General features: G+C 58.0%; 1 protein-coding gene across 1 annotated transcript in view; it reads left to right on the top strand.

Moving 5' to 3' along the window:
* clstn3 (calsyntenin 3) overlaps positions 1-16,706 on the top strand; it is an 81,883-nt gene extending 65,177 nt beyond the window's left edge. Inside the window, exons 14-16 of the mRNA XM_072275540.1 lie at positions 829-999; positions 12,022-12,167; positions 14,549-16,706. Of these exons, the coding sequence (XP_072131641.1) occupies positions 829-999; positions 12,022-12,167; positions 14,549-14,575 (344 nt within the window). The 3' untranslated portion in view covers positions 14,576-16,706. The remainder of the gene's footprint in view (positions 1-828; positions 1,000-12,021; positions 12,168-14,548) is intronic.
* Positions 16,707-16,712: the final 6 nt, after the last annotated feature.

The raw sequence follows: 16,712 nt of genomic DNA, 5'->3' as shown, positions 1-16,712 counted from the left end.
GGAGGGGTGTGAGGAGCTGGGGAGAGGGGTCGGAGTTTGGGGAGAAGGGTTCAGTGGTGCACGGGAGAGTGTGTGATGTAAGGTTTTGTCGGTTTCAGGGCTGGGTGGGGAGTGGGACAGGATTCGGTGTAAGGGTGGGATAGTGACAGGACGTGATACGGTACGATGCTCATTTGTTCTACCCCCGTCCTTCACCCGTTACTCCCTCACGCATCATGGCCATCCCCTCACTCCCTACACCCCCTCTTCCCCTTCCATCTTTCCACCTTCCCCTTCTTCTCCCCTTCCTCACTCTCTTCCCCTCTCTCTCTGCCCTATCCACCTTCACCCCTTCTCCCCCACAATACCTCCCCCTCTCCCCAAACCCCCTCTGACTGCCCGCTCCACTCGTCCCCTCTACTCCCTTCTCCTGCCTTCTCCACTTTCCGCACCTCCTTGCTCCGTCCACCTCTTCCCTCTCCTCCCTCTCCCCAACCTCCTCCCCTCCTCTCTCTCCCCCTTCCCCTTCCCTGCTGTCCTCCTCTTTCACTCTCCATCTTCCGCTCTCTACCCTCCTCCCTCCCCTCATCCTCCACTCCCTCTATCTCTCCTCCCTGTCCTCTCCCTCCACCCACTTCCCTTCTTTTCTCTCCACCATCCTCTGTCTCTCCTCTTTGCCTTCCTCCCTCCTCCTCACTCCACTCCCTTGCTCCTCTTACTCTCCTCTCCCTCTGTCTCTCTACCCTCTTTCACAACTTACCCCTCACGTCCTCCGTTATTCTCCCCTTTCTCGCCCTTTCCCCCACCCCTCCTCCCCTCCTCCCCTCCTCCCCCTACCCGGCTCTCCAGCACAAGACCCCCTGGCATCAGATAGCTTTATCCACAGTTTGGATTCGTGTGAGGTGTTTGTTCTGGGGGAGTCGCTGGACCCCAGTCGTGACCAGCTGATCCTCGATCCGCAGTTCATCCAGCAGAAGGGGCTGCAGGTCACCAACACCAGCAGCGTCCTCACCATCTCCGGTAGGTGGTAGACACGTCCCAGTCTCTCCCACAGTGCCAACACCAGCAGCGTCCTCACCATCTCCGGTAGGTGGTAGACACGTCCCAGTCTCTCCCACAGTGCCAACACCAGCAGCGTCCTCACCATCTCTGGTAGGGGGTAGACACGTCCCAGTCTCACCCACAGTGCCAACACCAACATGTCCTCACCATCTCCGGTAGGTGGTAGACACGTCCCAGTCTCTCCCACAGTGCCAACACCAGCAGCGTCCTCACCATCTCCGGTAGGTGGTAGACACGTCCCAGTCTCACCCACAGTGCCAACACCAGCAGCGTCCTCACCATCTCCGGTAGGTGGTAGACACGTCCCAGTCTCTCCCACAGTGCCAACACCAGCAGCGTCCTCACCATCTCCGGTAGGTGGTAGACACGTCCCAGTCTCTCCCACAGTGCCAACACCAGCAGCGTCCTCACCATCTCCGGTAGGTGGTAGACACGTCCCAGTCTCACCCACAGTGCCAACACCAGCAGCGTCCTCACCATCTCCGGTAGGGGGTAGACACGTCCCAGTCTCACCCACAGTGCCAACACCAGCAGCGTCCTCACCATCTCCGGTAGGTGGTAGAAACGTCCCAGTCTCTCCCACAGTGCCAACACCAGCAGCGTCCTCACCATCTCCGGTAGGGGGTAGACACGTCCCAGTCTCTCCCACAGTGCCAACACCAACGTGTCCTCACCATCTCCGGTAGGTGGTAGACACGTCCCAGTCTCTCCCACAGTGCCAACACCAGCAGCGTCCTCACCATCTCCGGTAGGTGGTAGACACGTCCCAGTCTCTCCCACAGTGCCAACACCAGCAGCGTCCTCACCATCTCCGGTAGGGGGTAGGCACGTCCCAGTCTCTCCCACAGTGCCAACACCAGCAGCGTCCTCACCATCTCCGGTAGGGGGTAGGCACGTCCCAGTCTCTGCCACAGTGCCAACACCAGCAGCGTCCTCACCATCTCCGGTAGGGGGTAGACACGTCCCAGTCTCACCCACAGTGCCAACACCAGCAGCGTCCTCACCATCTCCGGTAGGGGGTAGGCACGTCCCAGTCTCACCCACAGTGCCAACACCAACGTGTCCTCACCATCTCCGGTAGGTGGTAGACACGTCCCAGTCTCTCCCACAGTGCCAACACCAGCAGCGTCCTCACCATCTCCGGTAGGTGGTAGACACGTCCCAGTCTCTCCCACAGTGCCAACACCAACGTGTCCTCACCATCTCCGGTAGGTGGTAGACACGTCCCAGTCTCACCCACAGTGCCAACACCAGCAGCGTCCTCACCATCTCCGGTAGGTGGTAGACACGTCCCAGTCTCTCCCACAGTGCCAACACCAGCAGCGTCCTCACCATCTCCGGTAGGTGGTAGACACGTCCCAGTCTCTCCCACAGTGCCAACACCAGCAGCGTCCTCACCATCTCCGGTAGGTGGTAGACACGTCCCAGTCTCTCCCACAGTGCCAACACCAACGTGTCCTCACCATCTCCGGTAGGTGGTAGACACGTCCCAGTCTCTCCCACAGTGCCAACACCAACGTGTCCTCACCATCTCCGGTAGGGGGTAGGCACGTCCCAGTCTCACCCACAGTGCCAACACCAGCAGCGTCCTCACCATCTCCGGTAGGTGGTAGACACGTCCCAGTCTCTCCCACAGTGCCAACACCAGCAGCGTCCTCACCATCTCTGGTAGGGGGTAGACACATCCCAGTCTCTCCCACAGTGCCAACACCAACGTGTCCTCACCATCTCCGGTAGGTGGTAGACACGTCCCAGTCTCTCCCACAGTGCCAACACCAGCAGCGTCCACACCATCTCCGGTAGGTGGTAGACACGTCCCAGTCTCATCCACAGTGCCAACACCAACGTGTCCTCACCATCTCCGGTAGGGGGTAGACACGTCCCAGTCTCACCCACAGTGCCAACACCAGCAGCGTCCTCACCATCTCCGGTAGGTGGTAGACACGTCCCAGTCTCTCCCACAGTGCCAACACCAGCAGCGTCCTCACCATCTCCGGTAGGTGGTAGACACGTCCCAGTCTCACCCACAGTGCCAACACCAGCAGCGTCCTCACCATCTCCGGTAGGTGGTAGGCACGTCCCAGTCTCACCCACAGTGCCAACACCAACGTGTCCTCACCATCTCCGGTAGGAGGTAGGCACGTCCCAGTCTCTCCCACAGTGCCAACACCAGCAGCGTCCTCACCATCTCCGGTAGGGGGTAGACACGTCCCAGTCTCTCCCACAGTGCCAACACCAACGTGTCCTCACCATCTCCGGTAGGTGGTAGACACGTCCCAGTCTCTCCCACAGTGCCAACACCAACGTGTCCTCACCATCTCCGGTAGGGGGTAGGCACGTCCCAGTCTCTCCCACAGTGCCAACACCAACGTGTCCTCACCATCTCCGGTAGGTGGTAGGCACGTCCCAGTCTCACCCACAGTGCCAACACCAGCAGCGTCCTCACCATCTCCGGTAGGCGGTAGACACGTCCCAGTCTCTCCCACAGTGCCAACACCAACGTGTCCTCACCATCTCCGGTAGCGGGTAGGCATGTCCCAGTCTCACCCACAGTGCCAACACCAGCAGCGTCCTCACCATCTCCGGTAGGTGGTAGACACGTCCCAGTCTCTCCCACAGTGCCAACACCAGCAGCGTCCTCACCATCTCCGGTAGGTGGTAGACACGTCCCAGTCTCTCCCACAGTGCCAAAACCAGCAGCGTCCTCACCATCTCCGGTAGGGGGTAGACACGTCCCAGTCTCTCCCACAGTGCCAACACCAACGTGTCCTCACCATCTCCAGTAGGTGGTAGACACGTCCCAGTCTCTCCCACAGTGCCAACACCAGCAGCGTCCTCACCATCTCCGGTAGGTGGTAGACACATCCCAGTCTCATCCACAGTGCCAACACCAGCAGCGTCCTCACCATCTCCGGTAGGTGGTAGACACGTCCCAGTCTCTGCCACAGTGCCAACACCAACGTGTCCTCACCATCTCCGGTAGGTGGTAGACACGTCCCAGTCTCTCCCACAGTGCCAACACCAGCAGCGTCCTCACCATCTCCGGTAGGTGGTAGACACGTCCCAGTCTCTCCCACAGTGCCAACACCAGCAGCGTCCTCACCATCTCTGGTAGGGGGTAGACACGTCCCAGTCTCACCCACAGTGTCAACACCAGCAGCGTCCTCACCATCTCCGGTAGGTGGTAGAAACGTCCCAGTCTCTCCCACAGTGCCAACACCAGCAGCGTCCTCACCATCTCCGGTAGGTGGTAGACACATCCCAGTCTCTCCCACAGTGCCAACACCAGCAGCGTCCTCACCATCTCCGGTAGGGGGTAGACACGTCCCAGTCTCTCCCACAGTGCCAACACCAACGTGTCCTCACCATCTCCGGTAGCGGGTAGGCACGTCCCAGTCTCACCCACAGTGCCAACACCAGCAGCGTCCTCACCATCTCCGGTAGGTGGTAGACATGTCCCAGTCTCTCCCACAGTGCCAACACCAGCAGCGTCCTCACCATCTCCGGTAGGTGGTAGACACGTCCCAGTCTCTCCCACAGTGCCAACACCAGCAGCGTCCTCACCATCTCCGGTAGGTGGTAGACACGTCCCAGTCTCTCCCACAGTGCCAACACCAACGTGTCCTCACCATCTCCGGTAGGTGGTAGACACGTCCCAGTCTCACCCACAGTGCCAACACCAGCAGCGTCCTCACCATCTCCGGTAGGTGGTAGACACGTCCCAGTCTCTCCCACAGTGCCAACACCAGCAGCGTCCTCACCATCTCCGGTAGGTGGTAGACACGTCCCAGTCTCTCCCACAGTGCCAACACCAGCAGCGTCCTCACCATCTCCGGTAGGTGGTAGACACGTCCCAGTCTCTCCCACAGTGCCAACACCAACGTGTCCTCACCATCTCCGGTAGGTGGTAGACACGTCCCAGTCTCTCCCACAGTGCCAACACCAACATGTCCTCACCATCTCCGGTAGGGGGTAGGCACGTCCCAGTCTCACCCACAGTGCCAACACCAGCAGCGTCCTCACCATCTCCGGTAGGTGGTAGACACGTCCCAGTCTCTCCCACAGTGCCAACACCAACGTGTCCTCACCATCTCCGGTAGGGGGTAGGCACGTCCCAGTCTCACCCACAGTGCCAACACCAGCAGCGTCCTCATCATCTCCGGTAGGTGGTAGACACGTCCCAGTCTCTCCCACAGTGCCAACACCAGCAGCGTCCTCACCATCTCTGGTAGGGGGTAGACACGTCCCAGTCTCTCCCACAGTGCCAACACCAACGTGTCCTCACCATCTCCGGTAGGTGGTAGACACGTCCCAGTCTCTCCCACAGTGCCAACACCAGCAGCGTCCTCACCATCTCCGGTAGGTGGTAGACACGTCCCAGTCTCATCCACAGTGCCAACACCAACGTGTCCTCACCATCTCCGGTAGGGGGTAGACACGTCCCAGTCTCACCCACAGTGCCAACACCAGCAGCGTCCTCACCATCTCCGGTAGGTGGTAGACACGTCCCAGTCTCTCCCACAGTGCCAACACCAGCAGCGTCCTCACCATCTCCGGTAGGTGGTAGACACGTCCCAGTCTCACCCACAGTGCCAACACCAGCAGCGTCCTCACCATCTCCGGTAGGTGGTAGGCACGTCCCAGTCTCACCCACAGTGCCAACACCAACGTGTCCTCACCATCTCCGGTAGGAGGTAGGCACGTCCCAGTCTCTCCCACAGTGCCAACATCAGCAGCGTCCTCACCATCTCCGGTAGGGGGTAGACACGTCCCAGTCTCTCCCACAGTGCCAACACCAACGTGTCCTCACCATCTCCGGTAGGTGGTAGACACGTCCCAGTCTCTCCCACAGTGCCAACACCAACGTGTCCTCACCATCTCCGGTAGGGGGTAGGCACGTCCCAGTCTCTCCCACAGTGCCAACACCAACGTGTCCTCACCATCTCCGGTAGGTGGTAGGCACGTCCCAGTCTCACCCACAGTGCCAACACCAGCAGCGTCCTCACCATCTCCGGTAGGCGGTAGACACGTCCCAGTCTCTCCCACAGTGCCAACACCAACGTGTCCTCACCATCTCCGGTAGCGGGTAGGCATGTCCCAGTCTCACCCACAGTGCCAACACCAGCAGCGTCCTCACCATCTCCGGTAGGTGGTAGACACGTCCCAGTCTCTCCCACAGTGCCAACACCAGCAGCGTCCTCACCATCTCCGGTAGGTGGTAGACACGTCCCAGTCTCTCCCACAGTGCCAACACCAGCAGCGTCCTCACCATCTCCGGTAGGGGGTAGACACGTCCCAGTCTCTCCCACAGTGCCAACACCAACGTGTCCTCACCATCTCCAGTAGGTGGTAGACACGTCCCAGTCTCTCCCACAGTGCCAACACCAGCAGCGTCCTCACCATCTCCGGTAGGTGGTAGACACGTCCCAGTCTCATCCACAGTGCCAACACCAGCAGCGTCCTCACCATCTCCGGTAGGTGGTAGACACGTCCCAGTCTCTGCCACAGTGCCAACACCAACGTGTCCTCACCATCTCCGGTAGGTGGTAGACACGTCCCAGTCTCTCCCACAGTGCCAACACCAGCAGCGTCCTCACCATCTCCGGTAGGTGGTAGACACGTCCCAGTCTCTCCCACAGTGCCAACACCAGCAGCGTCCTCACCATCTCTGGTAGGGGGTAGACACGTCCCAGTCTCACCCACAGTGTCAACACCAGCAGCGTCCTCACCATCTCCGGTAGGTGGTAGAAACGTCCCAGTCTCTCCCACAGTGCCAACACCAGCAGCGTCCTCACCATCTCCGGTAGGTGGTAGACACATCCCAGTCTCTCCCACAGTGCCAACACCAGCAGCGTCCTCACCATCTCCGGTAGGGGGTAGACACGTCCCAGTCTCTCCCACAGTGCCAACACCAACGTGTCCTCACCATCTCCGGTAGCGGGTAGGCACGTCCCAGTCTCACCCACAGTGCCAACACCAGCAGCGTCCTCACCATCTCCGGTAGGTGGTAGACATGTCCCAGTCTCTCCCACAGTGCCAACACCAGCAGCGTCCTCACCATCTCCGGTAGGTGGTAGACACGTCCCAGTCTCTCCCACAGTGCCAACACCAGCAGCGTCCTCACCATCTCCGGTAGGGGGTAGACACGTCCCAGTCTCTCCCACAGTGCCAACACCAACGTGTCCTCACCATCTCCAGTAGGTGGTAGACACGTCCCAGTCTCTCCCACAGTGCCAACACCAGCAGCGTCCTCACCATCTCCGGTAGGTGGTAGACACGTCCCAGTCTCATCCACAGTGCCAACACCAGCAGCGTCCTCACCATCTCCGGTAGGTGGTAGAAACGTCCCAGTCTCTCCCACAGTGCCAACACCAGCAGCGTCCTCACCATCTCCGGTAGGTGGTAGACACATCCCAGTCTCTCCCACAGTGCCAACACCAGCAGCGTCCTCACCATCTCCGGTAGGGGGTAGACACGTCCCAGTCTCTCCCACAGTGCCAACACCAACGTGTCCTCACCATCTCCGGTAGCGGGTAGGCACGTCCCAGTCTCACCCACAGTGCCAACACCAGCAGCGTCCTCACCATCTCCGGTAGGTGGTAGACATGTCCCAGTCTCTCCCACAGTGCCAACACCAGCAGCGTCCTCACCATCTCCGGTAGGTGGTAGACACGTCCCAGTCTCTCCCACAGTGCCAACACCAGCAGCGTCCTCACCATCTCCGGTAGGTGGTAGACACGTCCCAGTCTCTCCCACAGTGCCAACACCAACGTGTCCTCACCATCTCCGGTAGGTGGTAGACACGTCCCAGTCTCACCCACAGTGCCAACACCAGCAGCGTCCTCACCATCTCCGGTAGGTGGTAGACACGTCCCAGTCTCTCCCACAGTGCCAACACCAGCAGCGTCCTCACCATCTCCGGTAGGTGGTAGACACGTCCCAGTCTCTCCCACAGTGCCAACACCAGCAGCGTCCTCACCATCTCCGGTAGGTGGTAGACACGTCCCAGTCTCTCCCACAGTGCCAACACCAACGTGTCCTCACCATCTCCGGTAGGTGGTAGACACGTCCCAGTCTCTCCCACAGTGCCAACACCAACGTGTCCTCACCATCTCCGGTAGGGGGTAGGCACGTCCCAGTCTCACCCACAGTGCCAACACCAGCAGCGTCCTCACCATCTCCGGTAGGTGGTAGACACGTCCCAGTCTCTCCCACAGTGCCAACACCAGCAGCGTCCTCACCATCTCTGGTAGGGGGTAGACACGTCTCAGTCTCTCCCACAGTGCCAACACCAACGTGTCCTCACCATCTCCGCTAGGTGGTAGACACGTCCCAGTCTCTCCCACAGTGCCAACACCAGCAGCGTCCTCACCATCTCCGGTAGGTGGTAGACACGTCCCAGTCTCATCCACAGTGCCAACACCAACGTGTCCTCACCATCTCCGGTAGGGGGTAGACACGTCCCAGTCTCACCCACAGTGCCAACACCAGCAGCGTCCTCACCATCTCCGGTAGGTGGTAGGCACGTCCCAGTCTCACCCACAGTGCTAACACCAACGTGTCCTCACCATCTCCGGTAGGAGGTAGGCACGTCCCAGTCTCTCCCACAGTGCCAACACCAGCAGCGTCCTCACCATCTCCGGTAGGGGGTAGACACGTCCCAGTCTCTCCCACAGTGCCAACACCAACGTGTCCTCACCATCTCCGGTAGGTGGTAGACACGTCCCAGTCTCTCCCACAGTGCCAACACCAACGTGTCCTCACCATCTCCGGTAGGGGGTAGGCACGTCCCAGTCTCTCCCACAGTGCCAACACCAACGTGTCCTCACCATCTCCGGTAGGTGGTAGGCACGTCCCAGTCTCACCCACAGTGCCAACACCAGCAGCGTCCTCACCATCTCCGGTAGGCTGTAGACACGTCCCAGTCTCTCCCACAGTGCCAACACCAACGTGTCCTCACCATCTCCGGTAGCGGGTAGGCATGTCCCAGTCTCACCCACAGTGCCAACACCAGCAGCGTCCTCACCATCTCCGGTAGGTGGTAGACACGTCCCAGTCTCTCCCACAGTGCCAACACCAGCAGCGTCCTCACCATCTCCGGTAGGTGGTAGACACGTCCCAGTCTCTCCCACAGTGCCAACACCAGCAGCGTCCTCACCATCTCCGGTAGGGGGTAGACACGTCCCAGTCTCTCCCACAGTGCCAACACCAACGTGTCCTCACCATCTCCAGTAGGTGGTAGACACGTCCCAGTCTCTCCCACAGTGCCAACACCAGCAGCGTCCTCACCATCTCCGGTAGGTGGTAGACACGTCCCAGTCTCATCCACAGTGCCAACACCAGCAGCGTCCTCACCATCTCCGGTAGGTGGTAGACACGTCCCAGTCTCTGCCACAGTGCCAACACCAACGTGTCCTCACCATCTCCGGTAGGTGGTAGACACGTCCCAGTCTCTCCCACAGTGCCAACACCAGCAGCGTCCTCACCATCTCCGGTAGGTGGTAGACACGTCCCAGTCTCTCCCACAGTGCCAACACCAGCAGCGTCCTCACCATCTCTGGTAGGGGGTAGACACGTCCCAGTCTCACCCACAGTGTCAACACCAGCAGCGTCCTCACCATCTCCGGTAGGTGGTAGAAACGTCCCAGTCTCTCCCACAGTGCCAACACCAGCAGCGTCCTCACCATCTCCGGTAGGTGGTAGACACGTCCCAGTCTCTCCCACAGTGCCAACACCAGCAGCGTCCTCACCATCTCCGGTAGCGGGTAGGCACGTCCCAGTCTCACCCACAGTGCCAACACCAGCAGCGTCCTCACCATCTCCGGTAGGTGGTAGACATGTCCCAGTCTCTCCCACAGTGCCAACACCAGCAGCGTCCTCACCATCTCCGGTAGGTGGTAGACACGTCCCAGTCTCTCCCACAGTGCCAACACCAGCAGCGTCCTCACCATCTCCGGTAGGGGGTAGACACGTCCCAGTCTCTCCCACAGTGCCAACACCAGCAGCGTCCTCACCATCTCCGGTAGGTGGTAGACACATCCCAGTCTCATCCACAGTGCCAACACCAACGTGTCCTCACCATCTCCGGTAGGTGGTAGACACGTCCCAGTCTCACCCACAGTGCCAACACCAGCAGCGTCCTCACCATCTCCGGTAGGTGGTAGACACGTCCCAGTCTCATCCACAGTGCCAACACCAGCAGCGTCCTCACCATCTCCGGTAGGTGGTAGACACGTCCCAGTCTCACCCACAGTGCCAACACCAGCAGCGTCCTCACCATCTCCGGTAGGTGGTAGACACGTCCCAGCCTCTCCCACAGTGCCAACACCAGCAGCGTCCTCACCATCTCCGGTAGGTGGTAGACACGTCCCAGTCTCTCCCACAGTGCCAACACCAGCAGTGTCCTCACCATCTCCGGTAGGGGGTAGACACGTCCCAGTCTCACCCACAGTGCCAACACCAGCAGCGTCCTCACCATCTCCGGTAGGGGGTAGACACGTCCCAGTCTCTCCCACAGTGCCAACACCAGCAGCGTCCTCACCATCTCCGGTAGGTGGTAGACACGTCCCAGTCTCACCCACAGTGCCAACACCAGCAGCGTCCTCACCATCTCCGGTAGGTGGTAGACACGTCCCAGTCTCATCCACAGTGCCAACACCAGCAGCGTCCTCACCATCTCCGGTAGGTGGTAGACACGTCCCAGTCTCACCCACAGTGCCAACACCAGCAGCGTCCTCACCATCTCCGGTAGGTGGTAGACACGTCCCAGTCTCTCCCACAGTGCCAACACCAGCAGCGTCCTCACCATCTCCGGTAGGTGGTGGACACGTCCCAGTCTCACCCACAGTGCCAACACCAGCAGCGTCCTCACCATCTCCGGTAGGTGGTGGACACGTTCCAGTCTCTCCCACAGTGCCAACACCAGCAGCGTCCTCACCATCTCCGGTAGGTGGTAGACACGTCCCAGTCTCTCCCACAGTGCCAACACCAGCAGCGTCCTCACCATCTCCGGTAGGTGGTAGACACGTCCCAGTCTCTCCCACAGTGCCAACACCAACGTGTCCTCACCATCTCCGGTAGGTGGTAGACACGTCCCAGTCTCTCCCACAGTGCCAACACCAGCAGCGTCCTCATCATCTCCGGTAGGTGGTAGACACGTCCCAGTCTCACCCACAGTGCCAACACCAACGTGTCCTCACCATCTCCGGTAGGTGGTAGACACGTCCCAGTCTCACCCACAGTGCCAACACCAGCAGCGTCCTCACCATCTCCGGTAGGTGGTAGACACGTCCCAGTCTCACCCACAGTGCCAACACCAGCAGCGTCCTCACCATCTCCGGTAGGTGGTAGACACGTCCCAGTCTCACCCACAGTGCCAACACCAGCAGCGTCCTCACCATCTCCGGTAGGTGGTAGACACGTCCCAGTCTCTCCCACAGTGACAACACCAGCAGCGTCCTCACCATCTCCGGTAGGTGGTAGACACGTCCCAGTCTGTCCCACAGTGCCAACACCAGCAGCGTCCTCACCATCTCCGGTAGGTGGTAGACACGTCCCAGTCTCTCCCACAGTGCCAACACCAGCAGCGTCCTCACCATCTCCGGTAGGTGGTAGACACGTCCCAGTCTCTCCCACAGTGCCAGCACCAGCAGCGTCCTCACCATCTCCGGTAGAGGGTAGGCACGTCCCAGTCTCACCCACAGTGCCAACACCGTCCCACCACATAGCATCCCAACGCGGACACACCACATACAGTCCAAAACACAGTCCCGTCACACATAATCCGGAACCCGACACTGTCGCACACAGTTTGAAATATACCCTGTCTGACACAGTTGAAAACGCAGCCCTCTCATGTACAATCACAAATTTTGATCCATTGCACCAAGTACCAAAGACCTCCCTGTCATATCCAGTCCCAAGCACATCCCCGTCAGACACAGGTGGGGTATGACTCACTATGCTTCTCTCTGCTTGCAGGCGTCGAGAGCATCGGCGTCTACGAGCTGGCGCTACGAGGGATTCACTACCGTGTAGAGCCGGGCGCTGCATTGTATGAGCGCAAGTTTCGTCTGCTGTGCGGGGAGATGAACGGGCGGTACGTCAGCAACGAGTTCACCGTCGAGGTAAGGTGAAAGAACAGTATCGATGGAGCATCACCCTGTCCCTCCAGAACACACTGTCGAGGGAGTGACACTCCTCCTCTAATACCGTCCCTCCGGAGCACATTGTCGAGGGGCTACACTTCCTCTCAAATCCTGTCCCTCCACAGCACACTGTCGAAGGACGTCACCTCCCCCTCTAATCCTGCCCCTCCAGAAAACCCTGTCGAGGAGATTCACTCCCCCTTGAATTCTGTCCTTCTAGAACACACTATCGAGGGACGTCATCCCCCAAATCCTGTCCCTCAAGGTCACACTGTCAAGGGAGTGTCACTCCCCTCTAATCCTCTCCCTCCATAGTACACTGATGAGGGGGAGTCACTCCCCTCTAATCCTGTCCCTCCAGAACACACTGTCGAGGGAGTGTGAGTACCCCTCTAATCCTGTCCTTCGAGGTCACACTATCGAAGGAGAGTCACTCCCTGTATGATCCTGACCCTCCATAATGCACTGTTGAGGGAGTGTCACTTCCCCTCTAATCCTTTTTCTCCACAACGCTCTGTCGGAGAGATGGGTCGACCCCCAATCCTGTCGCCCCAGTGTACACTGTCGAAGAGGCGGGTCACGCCGTCGGGAATCGTTAAGTATTTGTTGAGATGCAGCAGGGAATAGTCCCCTCCAGTCCTTCGAGCCACGACGACCAGCAATCCCCCAATTTAACCCCAGCCTAATCACGGGATGATTTTCAGTGACCAGTCAACCGACCGGCAGCCTCGTGGGAGGAAACTGGGGCCCCCAGAGGAAACCACGCAGTCACGGGGGGTGGAGGGGGAGGAAATCGCACAAACTCTGTGAGGACGGCGACAGGAATTCTCAAAAACATCGTTATGACATGAAGGAAGCGTTCGCCACTGATCCGTGCTGACCGGCCTTCTCCTCCGAGCTCGCTCCTTTTGCCCACATTCCCCGGTCATGTCAGTGGTGTTGTGGTACCGTCACCATCAGCACGACAGCGGCAAGCGTCCCCCGATCGGGCTCCGATTCCGCTGCTGCTCATAAGGAGTTTTCTGCTGTCACCACCTGGGTTTCCTCGGGCCGAAGTGGGTCCCCCCACATTCCCGAAGACGCACAGTCCTGCGGAGGGGTCCCGTCCCGAAACACCAACTGTTTATCCCTCTCCGCGGCTGGTGCCTGACTCGCGGAGCTCCCCCGGCATTTTGTGTGGGCCGATCCGGATCTCCAGCATGAGGGGAGTCTCTTTACCTTGCAGGGTAGGGTGAGTGAGCTGCGGGCGTGCTGAGTGGGTGCTGCAAACGCAGCATCACCTGTGGGCTGCCGAATCCTGGCTGCTCTGTTTTCCCCTAAGAAGGGACGCAGTTGACTGCATGTTTCGATGCTCTATGTGTGAATGCAACAAGTGCACTAAACAGAGATAAACTTCCTGCTCTGCAGCCCTGCCCGAATGCCATCGGCAGTCCTCCCTCACCCACTTCCCTGTGCGGACCACCCTCTGGGTGAAAAAAGTTGCCCCCCCCCCCGGCTCCCTACCCCCCTCAAACCTGCACCCTCGGCTCCTCCATTCATGTCAGGTCCGTGCACCTCCAACCCCTCTGTCCCCCTCACCCTTCTGCACGTGGCATCACAGGCAGGTAGGGTCGCCAAGAGAGCTTCTGGCGCCTCACACAAAACGCGGGAGGAACTCAGGAGGCCAGGCAGCATCTCTGGAAAAGAGTAAACAGTCGAGGTTTCGGGCCGAGACCCCTCATCATCGGGTGCGGGAGGTGGGATGTCTTGTTGGAGTTATACGAGGCATTGGTGAAGCCGAACCAGAAGCATTGCCTGCATTCCGGCCACCTACCTACTGCAGGAAAGACATCAGTGAGATTGGGAAGAGTGCAGAGAAAATTTACGAGGGTACTGTCGGGACATGAGAATCTGAGTCACCGGGAAAGGTTGTATCAGTTAGTGCTTTCGCAGACACGGGACAATCTGCAGATGCTGGAAATCCGAACTGCACACACAAAACGCTGGAGGAACTCAGCTGGCCAGGCAGCATCTGTGGAAAGCAGTACACAGTCGACGTTTCAGGCCGAGACCCTTCAGCAGGACCTGAGAGAAAAAGATGAGTCAAAGCTAGAGGGTGGGGGTTAGGAAGGACCACAGGGTGATGGGTGAAACCGGGAAGGGGAGGAGGTGAAATAAAGAGCTGGGAAGTTGATTGGTGAGAGAGGTACAGGGCTGGAGAAGGGAGACCTTGGGAGAAAGGAAAGCGGGAGGAGCACCAGTAGGAGGTGATGGGCAGGTGAGGAGATGAGGTGAAAGCGGGAAAAGGGAACGGGGAATGGTGAAGGGGGTGGGGGGGGTCAATTATTGGAAAGTTGGTAAATCAATCTTTGTGCCATCAGGTTGGATGCTACCCAGACAGAATATAAAGTGTTGCTCCTCCAACTTGAGTGTGGCATCATCGCGACAGCAGAGGAGGCCACGGACTGAGATGTCGGAAAGGGAATGGGAAGCAGAGTCGAAATGGGTGGCTGCTGGGAGATCCCACTTTTTCTGGTGGATCTTTCTGGCGGGGACCGTTTCAGTATTGAAGAGGGGTTTAGATAGGTTCAGAGATGGGAGGGCTGTGGTCCAGGGTGACGGGACGGCAGAAGATCTGGTCAGCATGCTCCAAAGGACCCATTTCTGTGCTGTAGTGATGGGTGACTCTGTAAGCTGCCCACAGACACTGTGTGCCCCCTCTCCAGGGAAGGACAGGACCCCAGGGGAATGCCCTAACCCTGCAAGAGGGGGCGGGCAGTCAGCGGATGCCCCTTTTATTCCGGGAGTTGTGCAAGGTGCTGGAGGGGCTCACCAGGTCAGGCAGCATCTGCGGGGAGAAGTGGACCTGTGGCTGGGTTACCTTGTGGGGTCCCAGGAGTGAGCCCACTGGGAGGACTGTTGGGGCAACAGCTGTGGGGGCGCGGGGGAAGCGAGATAGACAGTTGACATTTCGTCTGAAACCTTTCACCGGGACCAGGAATTGGTATATTATTGTTGACACCTGTACCAAGATACAGTGACAATCTTGTCCTGTATATCATTCACACAGATCACATCATTACAGTGTGTATTGAGGTAGAACAAAGCCAAACAGTAACAGAATTGGAATTGGTTCATTATTGTTGATGTGTAGCAAGATACAGTGACAATCTTGTCTTTTATATCATTCACACAGATCACATCACTACACAGTGTATTGAGGTAGAACAAGGTCAAACAGTAACAGGATGCAGAGTAGAGTGTCACAGCCACAGAGAAAGAGCAGAGCAGGCGGACACTGAGGTGCGAGATCATAATGACGTAGATTGTGAGCCCCAAGTGTTCATCTTATCATACTGGGAAATCATTCAGTTGTTCTGTAACAACAGGATGAAGATTTCTTTGAAGTTGGTGGGACGTGCTATCAGACTTTTGTATCTTCTGCCTGATGGAAGAGGGGAGAGAGGAGAGAATGTCCGGGGTGGGTGGGGTCTTTGATTACACTGGCTGCTTTACCAAGGCAGGGGGAAGCGTAGACAGAGTCCTCGGAGGGGTGGCTGGTTTCCGTGATCTGCTCAGCGTTGTCCACGGTCTCGCGGTCACGGACACATTCTGAGCTGTGATGCATCCAGATGGGACATTTCCTGTAAAAGTTGGTGAGGGGGCGACAGGGACGTGCCAAGTTCCTTCAGCCTCCTGAGAAAATACAGGCTTTTTCGGCGGTAGTGACCCAATGCTGGAATAGGACAGGGCTGATGATGTTCACTCCTCGGACTTTGAAACTATGAACCCTCTCAACCTCAAAATGAGGATCACGCTTCATATCACCAGCACGTGTTATGAGATTGGTTAATTTAGCAGCAGCAGTATACTGGAATACAGGATAATATGAATCACAGTAAATATGTATCGGTATATTAAATAGTTAAAATAGTGCAAAAACCGTGATACTAAAAAAAGTGAGGTATTGTCCAAGGGTTTAATGTCCATTTAGGAATCGGAGGGCAGAGGGGAAGAAGCTGTTCCTGAATCACTGAGTGTGTGCCTTCAGGCTTCTGTACCTCCTACCTGATGGTAACAGTGAGAAAAGAACATGCCCTGGGTGCTGGAGGTCCTTAATAATGGACGCTGCCTTTCTGAGACACCGCTCCCTGAAGATGTCCTGGGTCACGTTGTAGGCTAGTGCCCAAGATGGAGCTGATCAATTTTATGACTTTCTGTAGCTTCTTTCCGTCCTGTTTAGTAGCAACCCCCTTGCCCCCCACCCCCATACCAGACAGTGACGCAGCCTGTCAGAATACTCTCCACAGTAGCCGTTTTCAAGGGTTTTAGGTGACAGACCAAGTCTCCTCAAACGCCTAATGAAATACAGCCGCTGTCTTGTCGTCTTTATAGCCGCATCAGTATGTTGGGACCAGGTTCGATCCTCAGAGATCTTGACACCCAGGAACTTGAAACAGCTCACTCTCTTCACTTCTGATCCCTCTTTGAGGATTGGTATGTGTTCCCTCACCTCACCCTTCCTGAGGTCCGCAACCAGCTGTT

The sequence above is a fragment of the Mobula birostris genome, chromosome 13 (genome assembly GCF_030028105.1).
Source record: "Mobula birostris isolate sMobBir1 chromosome 13, sMobBir1.hap1, whole genome shotgun sequence".
Taxonomy (NCBI): Eukaryota; Metazoa; Chordata; class Chondrichthyes; order Myliobatiformes; family Myliobatidae; genus Mobula; species Mobula birostris.
The sequence above is the reverse complement of the archived record's forward strand: the minus strand, read 5'-3'. Positions and strand labels throughout refer to the sequence as shown.